Source organism: Amphiura filiformis, chromosome 10, assembly GCF_039555335.1.
Source record: "Amphiura filiformis chromosome 10, Afil_fr2py, whole genome shotgun sequence".
Lineage (NCBI taxonomy): Eukaryota > Metazoa > Echinodermata > Ophiuroidea > Amphilepidida > Amphiuridae > Amphiura > Amphiura filiformis.
The window spans coordinates 41,813,026-41,831,658 of record NC_092637.1 but is presented as its reverse complement, the minus strand read 5'-3'; the positions used below and the strand labels follow the sequence as shown (position 1 = coordinate 41,831,658).

Sequence of the window (18,633 nt, the reverse complement as noted above, 5' to 3'; positions counted from 1 at the left end):
CAGATAGAATGAACACATCAGGCAGCTCAATTTGAATTTCATACACCCTATGAGAGAGATTCAACCTGAATCTTCCACAGAGGGAGGATGAGTTTCAAATTTGCTAATTCCATTTGAAATTCATACTCCCCCTGTGGAAGACATTTCCAAAATCTTCCACAGGGGTAGTGTGGATTTTAAATGGAATAGCCCAATGCAGTTTATGCTTTGTTATTTACACAAAGATTCTGCCTTTTAAAGAACGGGGGCGCAGTGATCTGAGACTTTGACTCACAATAGTGAACGGTGGCGCAGTGATCTGAGACTTTGACTCACAATAGTGAACGGTGGCGCAGTGATCTGAGACTTTGACTCACAATAGTGAACGGTGGCGCAGTGATCTGAGACTTTGACTCACAATAGTGAACGGTGGCGCAGTGATCTGAGACTTTGACTCACAATAGTGAACGGTGGCGCAGTGATCTGAGACTTTGACTCACAATAGTGAACGGTGGCGCAGTGATCTGAGACTTTGACTCACAATAGTGAACGGTGGCGCAGTGATCTGAGACTTTGACTCACAATAGTGAACGGTGGCGCAGTGATCTGAGACTTTGACTCACAATAGTGAACAGTGGCGCAGTGATCTGAGACTTTGACTCACAATAGTGAACGGTGGCGCAGTGATCTGAGACTTTGACTCACAATAGTGAACGGTGGCGCAGTGATCTGAGACTTTGACTCACAATAGTGAACGGTGGCACAGTGATCTGAGACTTTGACTCACAATAGTGAACTGTGGCGCAGTGATCTGAGACTTTGACTCACAGTCGTGAACGGTGGCGCAGTGATCTGAGACTTTGACTCACAATAGTGAACTGTGGCACAGTGATCTGAGACTTTGACTCACAATAGTGAACGGTGGCGCAGTGATCTGAGACTTTGACTCACAATAGTGAACGGTGGCGCAGTGATCTGAGACTTTGACTCACAATAGTGAACTGTGGCGCAGTGATCTGAGACTTTGACTCACAATAGTGAACGGTGGCGCAGTGATCTGAGACTTTGACTCACAATAGTGAACTGTGGCGCAGTGATCTGAGACTTTGACTCACAATAGTGAACGGTGGCGCAGTGATCTGAGACTTTGACTCACAATAGTGAACGGTGGCGCAGTGATCTGAGACTTTGACTCACAATAGTGAACGGTGGCACAGTGATCTGAGACTTTGACTCACAATAGTGAACTGTGGCGCAGTGATCTGAGACTTTGACTCACAATAGTGAACTGTGGCGCAGTGATCTGAGACTTTGACTCACAATAGTGAACGGTGGCGCAGTGATCTGAGACTTTGACTCACAATAGTGAACGGTGGCGCAGTGATCTGAGACTTTGACTCACAATAGTGAACGGTGGCGCAGTGATCTGAGACTTTGACTCACAATAGTGAACGGTGGCGCAGTGATGATCTGAGACTTTGACTCACAATAGTGAACTGTGGCGCAGTGATCTGAGACTTTGACTCACAATAGTGAACGGTGGCGCAGTGATCTGAGACTTTGACTCACAATAGTGAACGGTGGCACAGTGATCTGAGACTTTGACTCACAATAGTGAACGGTGGCACAGTGATCTGAGACTTTCACTCACAATCGTGAACGGTGGCGCAGTGATCTGAGACTTTGACTCACAGTCGTGAACGGTGGCGCAGTGATCTGAGACTTTGACTCACAATAGTGAACGGTGGCGCAGTGATCTGAGACTTTGACTCACAATAGTGAACGGTGGCGCAGTGATCTGAGACTTTGACTCATCACAATCGTGAACGGTGGCGCAGTGATCTGAGACTTTGACTCACAATAGTGAACGGTGGCGCAGTGATCTGAGACTTTGACTCATCACAATCGTGAACGGTGGCACAGTGATCTGAGACTTTCACTCACAATCGTGAACGGTGGCGCAGTGATCTGAGACTTTCACTCACAATCGTGAACGGTGGCGCAGTGATCTGAGACTTTGACTCACAGTCGTGAACGGTGGCGCAGTGGTCTGAGACTTTGACTCGCAATCGTGAACGGTGGCGCAGTGATCTGAGACTTTGACTCACAATTATGACGCAACATGAATGTGTTGTACATATAGTCAAGGCTCTTCACCCCTATTGCATCTCCCCACCTGGGGTTACAAATGGTAAACAGCTTTATTCAATGCCGGGAAGGTAACATACTCGTTGTGGAGGAGGTGTAGCGAAACTACCCTATTCCCTATCTACTGCTTTTTGACTTAAAGGGGCATTTCCTGATCCACATCCCCCACTTTCTTAAAAAAAGTTGAGCTTCTTTATACCACTGGAAACCTCTGGCTACATAATGTTTATATACAAATCATTTCTTGCAGCTCAATTCGTTTAGCAAAATTGTCACCAAATTTGAATTACGTTCTGGTACACCAGAATGAAATTACAACACAGTGGCCTATGGAGCGATGCAATACACATTATCATACATAATTCGCAAATGCAAAATCAGAATCAATTTTGGGAATAAGTTTTTTTTTGATATCTCCTGAAAAATGTCATAAAAAGAAGATGCTAGGATCACAAATTACTTGTTAATGCACTGATGCATGTTTGAATTTGTGTATGTGGGGGATTATTTTAATATGTGGGCCAATGGGAAACTCACATTTTCTTTTCATTAATGGGGCATCGCCATCTTATGCTAGCCAACTTGTTCATTTGTTCTGTGTATACATGAGTGACGCCTGATCTTTTTGTTTGGCTTACTTTTTCTTTTTTTTTAGGAATCCCTGACTAACTTTCTTCAGAAGATTCTACCAATTTTAGGCTCATTTCTCACAGACACAGAAGTTAAGGTAAGGCGAAGTACATATTCTTAATAGTAATTTTTGTTTTACTTCATGCATCTATCCTCTATTGTATGATAGATAATAAGCAGGTCCAGCTGTTTTAACTATGGGTCCTGTGTCACAACCTGGGGTACCTTTGTGTTACATAGTAAAAAAAATGAAATGGTTCAAACATTTTACCTACACATATCATTTGAAGTGGTTCATCCTTCTGAGCATTTTGACACCTTTTTTATGGAAATCGGTTAAAAAATGAGAGAGTGCGGGCAAAAGCAATCACAAAGTAGGGAGGATGTAACCCCACCTCTTTTTTCCACACTTACAATCATTCTGAGCAAGTATTGGTCTTTTAAATGAACTTCTGCATTTATTTACTTGGTTTAGATGTCTGGGAGTTCATTTAGACATTTTTTTACTAGATTCAAATTTTTAATGGGGCTTTTAAATCAAATTTATATATATGAATCCCTCCCCCTAATCCTCCTCCCCCTAATCCTCAGCCACCCTTGGCACATTTCATGCCAAACGTCATAAGAAAATAATTGAAAAATACTTTAAAACAGGATAAAAACATGAGTAATATAGAATAGAATAAATTAGCCTCAATTTAAGACCTAATTGAATCTTCTAAGCGAATGAAAACTCAAGAGACAGTGTTTTGAAATCCAAACTGCACACCAAAATGTAACAAAGCCACCTTTTTGTGTACCCCAGTATATGGCACAGGATCTATGATAAAATATTGGTCCTGCCTATCCTCTATCGAGGTATGATATTTTCCAGAATCTGTACTTTTTTATGACCAATATACATGTATATGTTTTTCATTTATTTTTAGCTTGATTTTGGGTTTTTTAGCCTGGCTTTAATTTATGCTGTTTTCTCTTTTCCCCCTTATTTGACAAAGGATCAGGCCAAAAAAAAAAGTTGTTTGTTTGTCCTCCACCGCCCGCTCCTCAGATTAAGGCCTGACCAATATATTTTTTTTAAATAAAAATAAGTAAAATTCATTTTTTTTCAGATTTGGAGTATCTCTGGACCTAGCTAGAGCTAAATACTAAGATCTTTCATGGTTGAAAATAAAAAAAGCCCCCCAAAAACATTTTGTGTCTTTATATATGCAAAGTTATAACTTGTGCTCATGTCATAGTCTATTATTTTTAGTGACTTCCAAAATACAATGGATTTGAAATCATTAAAAGACTATGACATGAACACAAATTATAACTTTAACTGCATATTATAGAAACAAAATGTTGGTTTTTTTAAGTCACCATGAATGATTGTAGCATTTGGCTCTAGGTAGGTCCAGGAATACGCCAAATCCAAAAAAAAAAATTTGCCCGCCCGCACGTCCTCTTTCAAAGCTGTGGAGGACAAACAAACATTTTTTTTTTGGCCTCATTATCATGCCTGTCTATCGCACAATAGAGGAGAGTAATAAAAATGTTGATACTTTTTTCTCATTATTATTATTATTATTATTATTATTAATGAAAATATGAAGTTTGAGGGAAATATGATCATATACAATGTTTTATATCAAAATAATCAAAACAGTGATTTAGGTTTTTCTACTGCCTGAGAGATGACAGCCAAAATAATGCGATTTTGCGATTGCGATTTGCGTCCGATAAGATTTTGAGTTTATAATCTAGACCACACCAACTGAATACTTAGAACAAATTGTAAAGGGTATGATCATCAGTAAAAAAAATAGTACATGTGCCCTGTTTCCTTGAGTGACCTTTAGTCAAATCATAGTACCCCTTTCCCAACACATATAGCCATACACACATCAGGTTCTTCATAGGCGGGGGATCAGTGCATAAGATTTGTATGCCTGGAATGTGTGTGCGTATGTATACACACTTGCATGTTGAATTCATTATTTTGAATGGAGGCAGCTAGGCATTACCGTTTTATTTCTGTAGATTTATTGTTGATATCAATGTTGCATGGTTGAGTGGCAAACTGACAATGACTATTATCTGTTGCAAGGTTCCTTTAATGTGTTAACCTTCGCATATACGTGCGCGACGTCAACATGTGCATAGGACCTTGTGGAAAATAATACGCACTGGACGGCTGGCAGTATGCTTAATTTGTAAAAGGAATTCTGAAAAAAAAAAAATAATTGACATTTGTCAGGTAATAATAATGTGAATTGGACAATCTTTAGCTTGATTTTGTTGTTAAAAGGATTCAATCGTGTTTCACCATTGTTCATCATTGTTGAACAACTTGTGGTTAACTTTGCTTGGGCAGCTAAAGCTAAAGCTGCTGTAAAGCTGCCCTGCGAGGTAAGCCATGCCAGTGATAAATCCCTAAATGATGCAGTATAAACAGACAAGTTATTTTGTCAAAGGTCAAGATTATATTGATAATGGATTTCAGTTTCGCTTCCTTGTCAGTGGTAAGATGAAGATTTGAGTAGCTGACAAACAGGTTCTGAACAAATTTTTTCTGTAATCTCTTTCAGAACTTGATGAAAGTGCTGTTTCCCAACCTGAAGAACGCCTCAGCTGCAACTAGACGTACTGCTGCCAACTGTCTCACTCTCATATGCCAGTATGGGAGAAAGCCAAACCTGTACTTTGCTTGGCTCATACAGGCATTGCTCAGTAAGTACAGTGATACATATTCTCATTGAGATGTTAATATTTTATGAATATTTCAAAATATTTAATTGTGCCTACACCGGAGGTATTATGTTTCCTGGTTGTCCATCCGTCATTCCATCCGTTATTCTGTCCATTTATCCGTCCGTCCGATGTTTCGAGTGAAATTTCCCCATAACTGGAAAGGTGTATAGTGATGGTGAAGGGATGGCAATTAGGCAGTCTTCAAATTCCTGTAGGTTTTCTTCACAAAATATGCTAATTTGAGAGGACCGGCAATTTCTCGGAGCTGGACATTTTTATTTAATTATTTTGTTTTAGAACTGGAATTTGTTGTTTTTTCCCCAGCTCCAAGTGAAATCGCCCGATTAAATTGCTGGGTGTCAAGGTGAGGCATTGTGGCCGATGCTTTGTATCGAGAACCGCAAAATTCTAGTTTTGATCATGGATTGCCAGGTCTGGGATTGTTTAACGAGTTATCACAGCAGTGTTATTGATTTAAACGATAGGCTTTTACGACAAGTATTCATTATACAAATTGAGGAGGGTTGCAATGGGTTTGCCATCGGACAAGTGTAAACCTGTCAAGCTCTGCAGAGCCACATCTAGTAGATAAGATGTAGTCTACTATATCATTGGGGAAGGGGCAATCCACATGATACTCTGTTGACAAGGGGCAGTCTATAATCTACATGCAGAACTTGCAATAGTTTTATCCTGAAGAAGTCCTAATCTTGATGAAAGCTTGACAGACAGTTTTACACTTGTCTGGCGGTGAACACGTTGAAACCTTCAAGTCTTCATGTGCTGTTCTCCTAACAAAGCGAAGCTTATCCAAGGAGTAAGGTGATGATGCTCATAAATGTGCAGAGTGCAGAACAACAAACGGTGCAAGTAAAAAGAACTGGAGAGCTGATTTAGTGTATATAGTGTTATTTATTTTATGGAATTATAGGTGCATTTGAAAGGTTGTGCTTGATCAAATGAAAATTACCAATTTAAGGATAAAGGTGAGCTGCTTCTGTCATAGTTGCGCATTTGTCCAGGTTTTGTCCATCAGGGTTGTAATGAAACATGGATTTGAAGGAAATTGATGGAAGGATCGGCATACGATGACAGGAGGCATGGGATTGAAATCACTCCGTATGACAGATGAGCATACTGTAAAAGTGGACATGTTTGTTTGCGGTTCATTAATTTTTGCGCTTTTCACCCTCATTGCAGCTACCCTGTAGATAAAAATATTTGACATGATCAAGGGGAATGAGTCGCATGTCGACCCTGGTCGAAAAAGAGTTTTACATATTTTTATAAAGTAGACATTTACAGCTTTCAAAAACTGAAAACCCCGAAGTTATGTCAATTTATCACTCGCTGAAAACAATGTAAAACAAAAGAATTTTAACACCTTCTTTGCCAATATTTCAAAATCAATATTAGCAACATCCGACTCATTTCCCTTGATCGTGTCACATATGTTCTTTTTATGTAGGTCTCGAAATTGCGGATTTAAAAATAGGTGAAATGGTTAAAAATCGGCAAAGCGTGCAAATTTACACACGTGAAAATAACCACTTTACAGTAAACGTTTTTGAAGATCTGCACACAGATGCATCCGTAAGATTATAGATCATAAACTTCCTGATTTTTGTGTGACAATTCCAAGTTCAAAATTGTTGGATTTGTCACACAAAAAGAAGCATTTTTTTGTATTAGAAGATATTTTTGAAAATATTCAATGTGGTCTGGTAAGTCAGAATTCAATAAGGATGAGAAGGGAATTTTACTAAAATTTCATGCAGAATTGGTGCAGATATTTGATCAGCTATAGTCATAGTATTGATAACATGAGAGAATGATAGATATATTGTAATTTTATATTTTCAATCAACCACTTAGACCAGCCACCAATGGAAGGCACTATTTATACTTGGCGTGAGAGTAAGGAAGCTATAATCTTGATTCCAGGATGGTAACAAATTGATTAATAATAGAGATACATTGTTTACTCATAATACAGTTTTCAAATTCCACTGGTTAAAATTTATACTGGTACATAAAATGTATCATGGTATTTCATATATATACTGCAAAGAACACACACAGAGGGGCTGTCTTTTGGGATTTGCAGGAGAGCATTAAAAAGCTCTTCTGGAGCCTTCAAGGAGAGCTGTTTAGAGCATTTACAATAGAATGTAAGGAGTGAATGGTCAACTAAGGAGAGCTAAAAATAACTCTCCTATATCAGATTTAAGGAGAGCAGTAGAGAGTGATTGCTCTCGCTCTCCTCAAAATGCAGTCCCTGCATACAGTCCTGCACATATGATTGCAGCGTTTGTAGGACTAGGAAGGGACCAAAATAATCTAAGACACCTTGGTTACCCCAGGTCTTGGTGCCCCTTCAAATGTGTAATTTTAGACTCATTCTGTTATAGCATGTGATTCACCTTGGTGCCTTAACAGGATTTAGCCAAATTGTCATGAAAATGGGTACCCCTCACAAAACAAACTTTAAACCATGGTAAGGACATTAAAGAAAGAAAGATTTTATAGGAATTAATTTTGATTGCAAATTCCAAAATAACCTATATGCATATAACTGCGACAAAACAAAGGTTCAGTTTTGTCTGACTGGACCAATTCCCCTGATATTTCAAAGCTGCATAATCCTGCAACACAAACCCTGTCAACAATGTATTTCAATTAATTGATTTGTAGAAATATCCATATTTGGAATCAGGTGTGATGTCATGATACCGGATTGCCTGCATGCTGTGGTTCAGTTGTCTCACTCATGATGTGGGCATCTATTAAACTAGGAATGCACTGGGAATTATTGTATGGGATGGCCTTCTTTCCTGGTTGCTACTTAACTACATTTTGTACATTCTCATCTTGAAATGGAACAGCATGCCAAAAATAGGTTTCAATCTTGGCTTGGATATTTTTCAGCTTGAAATGCGGATATCTGGAAGAATGTTCTTGTATTCTCTGTAGGTACTCTATATTTCTGTTGTGGGTTATCTTTCACTGTTTGACTGCAGATTTCAGTCGTACAAAATGTCTGGAAGAATGTTGTTTTCTTCTTTACCTTCTATACTCTATTCTGGTGTGGTTCTATCTTCTATTTGAATTCTGGACTTTGGTAATAAAATGTGAGCATTAAGGGGTACTACACCCCTGGCCAATTTGTGCCTATTTTTTTGCATTTTTCTCAAAAAAAATTATAAGCGCATTGGTGACAAGTAAGATATGTATATTATAGGGGCAAGGACTACAACTACTGTACTGAAAATTCAGCAATTCAAAGCAAGTAGTTATTGATTTATTGATCAAATATTGGTTTTCCCTCATTTTTGGCTGTAACTCCACAAGTGTTGTATGTGCTGAAATAAAATTTCCAGTGCAGTAGTTGTAGTCCTTACCCCTATATTATACATATCTTACTTGTCCCCAATGTGCTATAATTTTTGAGAAAAATACAAAAATAGGCACAAAATTGGACAGGGGTGTAGTACCCCCTTAATAGTTACATAAAGAGTCTTCAGCTTGCCTGCCTACTTTGGGGTTTTATGTGACAGGAACAGGTCTAGATTGGGCTATTTGTGTTGAAATCCATTTACCCACTATGAAGTACATGACCTTAATCTCCCACACAGGGGCTGTAGATTTCAAATGGAGTCACCCATTTAGGTAACCCCATTTGAAATTCACACTCCCTGTGTGGGAGATTAAGGCCACATCTTCCATAGGGATGTATGGATTTCAACTGGACAAGCCCATTTGATAGAGATACTGAGAGATAGTTATAAATGCTAATAATTGCTGTATTTTCCAACAATATCACTGTAACAATGATATTTACTGTTGCACAACTATTTTTGAACCAAACCTGATATAAACAATGATAAAGTGGCAAAAAACAAACAAACAACAACAACAAAGGCCTGGAAAGAGGATCCAGAGGTCCATGCTGAAATCTCTCAATGTCCATTTTATCATTTTCCGTTTTCATAGGCCTGCTTATTAACTTTACATCTTCAGTATTCATCTGTGAATGTTTCATATCTTTGATTGTATTTTGGTTGATGGCTTAAAAATGATATACTTTAGAATCAGGGTTGTTTGGACCAAATCAAAGGGGTGATTGAGCCCATTGTTTCTGCTAAATAAAGTACTCAAACTAAATGCCATGCATTGTTACTCTTTTGTCATCAGTGTTTGTGGTACCGGTGAAAGAAGATCGGAATTCCCAGATGTTATTAGGAGTAATGCTTTGTCTCAGACATGCTATACCGCATCTTGCTTCACAAGAGGTCAAAGACCACAGTATGAAGGGAAGTTTTGGAGTTACCAAGCAAGAAGCTATTACTGGAGTAACCTCAGAACAATTTTTACAGGTAAGGTCAGATCTGTGAGGTTATATGTAGGGATGCAAAGGTCATGTCCTTCAAGAGGTCAAAGGTCATAGAATGAATTTTAGTTTTGGAGTTACCAAGTAAGAAGCTATTACTGGAGTCACCTCAGAACAACTTATACAAGTAAGGTCAGATCTATGGGGTCATAGGTTGTGATGTTTAGCTTTTCAAGGGGCGCGTCATGTAAGAGGTCACCGATCATGGTGTGAATTGAAATTTTGGAGTTACCTACAATCCTGGTGGCAATTCATTGGCACACCAGCACGTGCTGGTGTTAAGCATGCAATCGAAGCTAAATATGTGATAGTTCCGCATTATCTTTGTATAATAGTTGCAAATGCACATTCAGCTTACACTCACTCCTTCCCCACCCCCCCATATTTCAATGATGGGAGACTGTAATGTAGATATGATGACGATTTTGTCCAAATCAACAATGCGATAGGGGAGCGGGGAAGGATGTTGACCAATTAACGCTCTGTTGTGGCAACATTTTTTGCCAGGATTGTAGGAAGTTATTTCTGGAGTTAGATCAAAGCAACTTATACAGGTTAGGTCAGATCCATGGGGTCATAGGTTGTGATATTTAACCTTCAAAGGTCACATCTTGTAAGAGATCAAAGATCATAGCTTGAATTGAAGTTCCCAGAGGGAAGCTTTTAATGGAATTACTTCAGAACTATGTGTTTGAAACATTTACATCAATATTAAAAAAAATCTCTTTTGAGAGGACAATAATTGAGTGCTTTACTGATATTTTTGTGATGCAAAGTAATATTGATGAGTTTTAAATGACAAAATGATTTGTGAATGGCCTAAAATACCCTTGGAAATGCATTTTTTGGTATCATAGTTTTATAAAATTTTTAGGAAGATAAATAATTTCAGATTTTTTTTCACACCCCAATGGCATCTTCTGGAGGTTTTTTGTGAGCAAAATGGCAGAAAGCAAGTAGGAAAACTTTACATTTTGCTGAAATTTGGCATGGCATTGGTGGATTGCACAGAAAAAGCCAAATTGCACGGACTAAATCTTATTGCACGGAGAAGGGCAAATTGTTTGTCATTTTTAGATAGGAAACAAAATGTACTCCCACACATGCACATGATATGCAACAGCACACAGGGATGACAGTTTTCGGGCCAAATTTCCATACACTATTTATTTTCAGCCCGTTTTGAGGCTTAATAGCCCAAATTTGGGCACTTTTCAGGCTTTCCTACAAAGTCACGTCAGGCCACTGGCATCCCTGATCACAGTTTTGTTTAATCTCCTCAATCTTCTTTGCAGATCTATGAATTCCTCCTGTACTGCACTCAGCATGCAGACCACAATGTCTTGACGGCCACGCTGGAAACGCTTCAGCAGTTGCTGCGCACACCACCGCCACCCCTGCTGAAGATGCTGCTCTCACCAGATGGTCTGCCTTCCAAGTTGATCTTCCCTGCAGAACAGGACAGAGGGAAACCTGAGGAAGAGGAAGATGAGACTTCAGGTAAGGAAATGCTGGGATGAGAACTACATGCCGATTGGCCAAAATGAATATTGTGTCCAATTTTGAGCCAATAAAGGAGGGTATTAATAAAGTGATCAGCAAATGCAAGTTTGACCATGAATAGTTTAAAGTCTAGTTATAATTGGCGATTGAAATAGCATTTCAAGTTACCAACCAATCAGAAATACTGTTAGATGACCAGTAGTGTCCAGGGTGTTAATTCTTGTAATAAAATAACATCATCAAGTGAGTGCAAGAAAGTTGTGTGTGCAATGTCAGCCTCGTGTTAGAGTTTGAAATTGCATTTGAAGAGGAAGCAAAAAATGTAATTGTGAACCTTTGTAATGTACTGTAGAATTGCCTCATATAGGCCGCTAAATGAGCGTGTTTTTTTTTTTGACAAAAGAGATGAAAGGCAGACACCCTCCAAACATGACAATAGATTGGTCTTACAATAACACACTGTTTGTACAGCTGCCTGTATCAGTAATATAGTTGCTCCCTTGTTTTTGTGGAGGGTGTCTGCCTTCTGTTCTTTCGTCAAAAAAATATTTACCCTCTAATGCCAATATCATTCTAGGCAAATCGCAAGGAGCGTAGCATTTTTTTCGTGACATAATTTTGTCAGTTATCAGAAAAGCTTTTGCCAATATCTAATCGATAGGTTACTAGCATGCCACATGCAAGTACGATATGGCCATAAGATGCCAATTATTGCACCATTTCAATCATACCTAAAACAATGTAAAGGTATGCAAGCTTTGTTATCTATGCCCAGGCTAAATACAGACTGTATTTAATTAATGTGTTTTGCATATCAGTTTGAAGTGGTTATAGACATGACTGCCACATCAAAATATTATTAGTTACCCCTTGTTTGTTCACGAAGTTCATGAAGCCGAAGGCTGACTAGGATACGGCACCATACCGTAGGTATTATCCTTTAGTGAACATGAATTTTATTATCTTCCGACTTGTTTGTAAACTTTGCTGAAGGAATTTAGTTTGATAATCTTACTATAAAATAGGCCAGTTTTTCTTGCTGCCGGTGTGAAGTATGTGCGCGAGTGTTAGGATATACCGAGAGTCATGTTACCCAGATGCGCGTGTTTTAGGACTACGCATAATACGGGAAATATTACCTGCCTGTATTTTGATGAGGAGTACGCAGGTAATACCAATTTTTATCCAAGAGGTGTTTGACCAGTGAGATTGCAGAATTCTTATCAACTAAAGGATAAAATATTAGATCCACCTATTTTGTAATTAAGCTGTTATAAAGTTCATAAAACTATATATTTTGGTCATTTCAACTGGATCTACTGTAATTGTATTTTGATGCAACAGGCATTTTCATTAAATATCAGAACTGATGGGTGCCAATCATTTTGATTTGATATATATACTGCGCCAATAAAGTATCCTTACACTTGGAAAAATAATCACAATTTCAAAACTGAACAATATTGGGGTAAATTTGTTTTTTAATAGATGCACTATCTAATCCTGCACATTATGACACCACATTGAATCCAAAGTGACCTTAAGATGTAAAGTTAGAAGCAATTGAATAGACGAAGGTCCAGTTTTAAAAGTGACAAACTGGCCTATACAAGGCGCAAAAAGATTTCAACAAGCACAATAAAGAGACAACACAGTTTCTTCAATGAAGCGTTATTTAAAGCAGTTTTTATTTCAGTTTTTACTTTTTATTTTAATTGTAAGTACTTTTGTTTCAGTTTTCTTTTGTTCCTTTTGTCTTAAATTAAAACCAAACGCATAAATTAGCCATTCACCACTCTCAAACCAGATCTCTAGTCTGTGAAGTTTTGAATAGGCCAGTTTGTCACTTTTAAAACTGGACCTTTGTCTAATCAAATGCTTGTAACTTTGCTTCTTGAAGTCACATTGGATTCAATTTGGTGTCATAATGTGCAGAATTAGATAGTGCATTTATTAAGAAAACAAATTTACCTCAATATTGTTCAGTTTATAAATTGTGATTATTTTTCCAAGTGTAAGGATACTTTATTGGCGCAGTATATATCCTGTATGGTGAATTTCACATCACTTGGCAATATGTTTCAAACTGCATTCAAGCAGTTGCCTCTACTCAGTCTAACAATGCGATTGTCCTCATATTCTTTTACAGTAAGCAGCAGTATGCCAGGTGTTTTTGGTGATTCCAATCTAGACGAGGACCAAGATGGCGCTAGCTCCTTAGCAACGGCAGCCAGCTCCATCAGTGGCGACACCTCCTCCCAGACCAACTTATCTGACATTGGCATTGACACTGCATCTGAAGGGACATCTGATGCCCCAACGCTGAAATCCTTTGAGTCTTCTCTGCTCTCTGGGGAATCAGGTTATCCGGATTCGATCCCGGACGATTCCGATGTGATCCTCAATGAAGAAGAGGACGATGAGTATTCAAATATCGAGATCGGAAATGTGGCGGATGATTCAATACCAACAGTGGATATCGAAAGAGACCTGATAGAGCAGACGGAAGAACTTCATATACGAGTGGAAGACGAAGAACGATTAAGCGATATGCAGAGGGACAGTTCCACCGAGTTTCTTCGAGTGGAAGATTCGTCAGAGTTTCAAGATGATACTACGAGTCGGGAAGATTCTTCCGCTAAGAGTTCACCAACAACAGAAGTCAAGACAAGAAAGGGTGATATAGGTAGGAGAAAGTATGACATTTTGTTTGTTTTTCCTAGTGAAGGTGAATTTTGATTTCATTGAATACTGCAGCGAGTCTCTTTTGTATTTTAGGGCATTTATTTTTTTTTTTTTCATATTTCAAGGTTGTTGTTTTTTTCTTTAGTTGTCAGGGAAAAATTCAGAAAAAAAAGTGGGCCAAAAAGTTGTAAAAATTTGGAAAAAAAGCATGTACCTCTTTGCTGTGATATGGTATTTTGAAGTATTACTTTCAAATCAACATTAAAAACAAAACAATATCCTTAACTTGCTCTAAATCCATGGCAGAAATTAAACGTTTGATTTCAACATTTTACTCATAATTGGATGTCTTGGAAAAGGTCTAAGGCATGTATTTTCTACAGCCTATGCCCTGTAGTAAAAAAAAATGTGAAAATTTATAGTGATTTATTAATTTTGTTCTTCAGAAGACTACATAGATCCAGAGGTCCCTCTAACCCATTGCAAAAAGTTTACTATTAGAATTATAAATATGAATGATATTCATCTTCAATTGTGTAAAATTTGTCCTTCCTAAAACACAGGAGACTACATTGAACCAGAGGTCCCTCTAACCCACTGCACTCGCCTTCTATGCTCATCATACCTGCTCACTGGATACGGCGGTGGCTTGCTACCAGACAGACACGTGCGTATCAGTGTGAAGGCGTTGGCTATCGGTTGTGTTGGGTGCATTGTTGGCATGTACCCTAAAGCATTCTACACCAGACTCTTCAAGCCAGGGAGTGCTGATAATGCCGAAGAAGGTAAGGGGCTGTTCCAGTTGAAATCCTTACACCCCCTGTTGAAGACACAACCTTAGTCATCCACACACGGTGACACAGAGGGTGTAGATTTCAAATGAGGTTACCTGAATGGGTGACTCCATTTGAAATCTACACACCCAAGGCAGGGTTTTCTTTAAGCAGTTTGCTGAAGGGGTATTTTCAATTATTTGGAACCTTTCAATTGTGAATTTTTCCTCTGAAGAAGTCCAAAACATTGCCCAAGGGGTATTTTTTTTTATTTTGGAAGACGTTTTTGTGTTTTCATATTCAAATCTTGTAATATTTGAACGCATACGTTTTCAAGTACGCGTTGGATTTTGAACTTTGGATTTGAAGGGATCCGCAAAGTGCGTGAACGTGTAAATATGTGTGTTTTGTGCGTTAAAGTAAACCCTGACCCAAGGTGCAGTACAGGTAAATTTAGTTCGAGTCCGGGTAGCATACTAAGTGTGTACGCAATGTAAGACACGTGTATGCTGCCCTAAGTACCACGCTATGTGCGCATGTGTTTATCGCGGAGCCACTTGCGTTCTAAGTATTCAAGCTTGGCCAAGAATTACCTAGTTTACCTGTAGGATTGTAGTCATTCAGTGGCATGTGGAATTTTGCAAACAGTCAGTTAAGTGACAATATATTCACTTTGTCAGAAAATATTGGAAGGTTTTCTTATTTTATTTTTTCTGAAAAGGGCTAAATGACCCTACAAAAAATCACAAAAAGCTTGAAAAATCTGAAAAAAAATCCGTGAGCTTTTTTTTGCAAACATAGGAAAATTTTCTGATTTTTCCCAAAAAAAACATTTCAGGCAGAATCAATTCTCTTTGTTGTTTAAAGAGTGCATGAAATTGCATTGAAGAAAACATTCAAATTCAGTTTACCACTTTTTAATTTCCTTCTTTTCAGAGGAGCAGCTGGTTCGTGACATCCTTCTATACATCACCCATTCAGACCCTCAATTGAGGGCACAGACGGCGGTATTATTAGGCAACTTGCTACATTCCTCATTGATGCAATCAAGATTTGACTTCAATGGTTGGTGCTGGGATGTGTGTCAACAACAACTCCAAACAGGTGAGACCAAATTCACTGGCGTAGTGCTCATTAGAACATGACCATTGCTAGGTTAACTGGATGACACTTTCATTGTTACGAACCACTGATCGAAATGATCACAACACAAAGCCTATAGCATATCAAAATTCGGAACAGGTGTATGAGCCCAGGCTTGGAGCTTTAACCAGTGGTTACTAACATGCACTACAACAGCGAATTAACTGGCTATGTGCCTCATCAACCTATGTGCTAATTGGGGAGCTGGATTGTTATTTTTTTCAATTCTATTTAAATGATTAGTGTTGGAATAATGAGAACCAACGCCAACTCCCAAACAGGTGAAGACATATTTACTGTTTCTTGTGAAATAATTCAGCTAATTTGAAATTACCGTGGGCAAGGAACTGACTACTTTTGTCTACAATCCCGGTCAAAATAGTTGTAATATTTGTATAAAAGTAGGACTGATTTAAAGCTTACTTCCGTTATACCTGAAATACTAACATTTCGCTTTCTTTGGTGTGAAGTCTGAACCGTTTCCTTCTACTACAACCCTCCCCAGTCCCACTAATCAATGTTAGATGTCTCTAGGGGTGCATGACCAAAAAACAACTACCTACATTGATTGGGGGAATGGGGTAATATTTGAAGTACCCATGTTCTTCTTCTTCTTCTTCGGCCACCGTCACTACTGACGATTGGCTACCATCTGGCTGCATCTCCTTATCGCCTTCTTCCAAGCTGTTCTGTTCTGAGCTACACGATTGGCTTGCACTAGGTTCATTCCTGTCCATTCTTTGATGTTGTCAAACCATTGTTTCTTCTGTCTTCCTCTCCTCCTTCTCCCTTCAACTTTTCCTTCTATTATCTGGAGTGTTAATGTTAAAGTGTTCAAATGATTTTGACTGAGATTGTAGGTTACCCGTACAAGACCTCGGATAGCTGATCCTGGCTGTGATGGTTTATTGCGGTATATAGGGTGTGCGCTTCTTAGCTGCAAGTCCCTGATTATAGCTGAATGGTTTATTGTGGTGTGTCATGGGCCTGACAGTGGTCAGCAAATTTCTTTAAAGTGTAGTCTAAATCACTGATCTGTTTTTTAATTGCAATATTTTGTTGTATATTTCAGATCCAGTAAGCTTAGACTATTTGGTTTCATTACTTACAACTGTCCTATCAGATGAATCGACAGTAACAGTAAGAGCAGCATGCTCTGCAGTTAAGGTAATTAACCTGCTGATCTAACATTGCCTCTGATTGGTCAATTATGTGATATCTTCACTTAAATCACCAATCAGAATGGAGCTTTGCAAATAATTCACCCTAATTTTTTTGTGTGGTGAAATTATTCTAACAATGTTGCTGATTGGTCGAATCGATAATGAAAACTTCTTTTTCGCCAATCGGCAGGTAGATCTCATGGGGTTAACACATAGGCAAAGAAATGTTTGGTCATCCTCCACCATCCACACAAATTTTGGAAAACCTACTTGTGGAACCTAAGATTAAGTAAGGGTGGGCAACGCCAGGGTTTTCCATGTCACAATACCGCGGCAAAATTTATCAAGATATCGATCATATTGCGAAAAAATTTAAGACTTAAACAAATTGTAGTATAAGCTTAAAATAATGATGTATAATAATAATGTTTCAATTATGTAATTTCTAATCTTTCCCTCCCTCATTGCATCACTAGTGATTCATTATACAGGGTGTCCCAAAAAAAGAGGCCCCTCATTGCGCCCTCTTATTCTCCTATTTCTGAAAACTTAATCAAATATATTTTGGTATGTAAAAAAACCTTGAGTCGTTAGCTTTAATAAACCAAAACAATTTTATCAATTGGTTCACAACTTTTGAAGATATGCTCTTTTAAAGAAATTACCCGTTTTTCACTCTGTCCACGGAGAAGGTTTGGCTACTTCAAAGATTGAAAAGGAGTACACATACCATGCATGAATATCAAACATTCCTCAATGATAACTTTATAAAATAACTTTATTTATGGAATGGGCTTTACCGGTGGGTTTATGGGTAATGGATTTTGTTAATAGTGTCATTAATTTGTGGGTAAAATGGATGCCGAGTTCTTTTGCTTTACTTGCAATTATTTATTTTTTCTTGGTTATTTATGCCTTTTTGTTTTATTATGTTTCTTACTTTCTTACTTCTTGATTTCTTTTTTTATTTACAACATAAGTCATTTCTCTTTTTAGGATAAAAGGTAGCTCTAAAAGGCTGTTTGGTTTGTCTTTGGTTCTTCTGAACTGAGTTTACTGTGCTGCTCTGCCCTCTACCTGGTTGCCTCCTTGGCGAATACAGGTTTCATCCCGTCCTCATTGCATCAATTGCGTTATGTACCATCCTTTTATACGCCGGATACTTGCGAATGCACTCAGTAATACGTCTACGAAGATCTTAGATTTTGCCACAAAGGAAAACTATTGGTGTGAGGTCTGGTGATCGTGCAGGCCACTCCACAGCATGAGCCATCCCAACCACTCTGTTTGCTATCCGTGGACAGAGTGAAAACGGGTACTTTTATTCAAAAGGTATATCTTCAAAAGTTGTGAGCCAATTGAAATAATTGTTTTGGTTTATTAAAGCTAACGATTTAAGGTTTCTTTACATACCAACATATATTTAATCAACTTTTCATAAATAGGAGAAAAAGAGGGCGCAATGAGGGGCCTCTTTTTTTGG

At 38.3% G+C, this 18,633-nt stretch overlaps 1 protein-coding gene across 1 annotated transcript in view; it reads left to right on the top strand.

The window, feature by feature from the left end:
• LOC140162879 (huntingtin-like) overlaps positions 1-18,633 on the top strand; it is a 116,672-nt gene that overhangs the window by 7,189 nt on the left and 90,850 nt on the right. Inside the window, 8 exon segments of the mRNA XM_072186183.1 lie at positions 2,783-2,854; positions 5,331-5,472; positions 9,688-9,869; positions 11,179-11,383; positions 13,536-14,072; positions 14,635-14,856; positions 15,781-15,948; positions 17,060-17,154. Coding sequence (XP_072042284.1) covers positions 2,783-2,854; positions 5,331-5,472; positions 9,688-9,869; positions 11,179-11,383; positions 13,536-14,072; positions 14,635-14,856; positions 15,781-15,948; positions 17,060-17,154 — 1,623 coding nt within the window.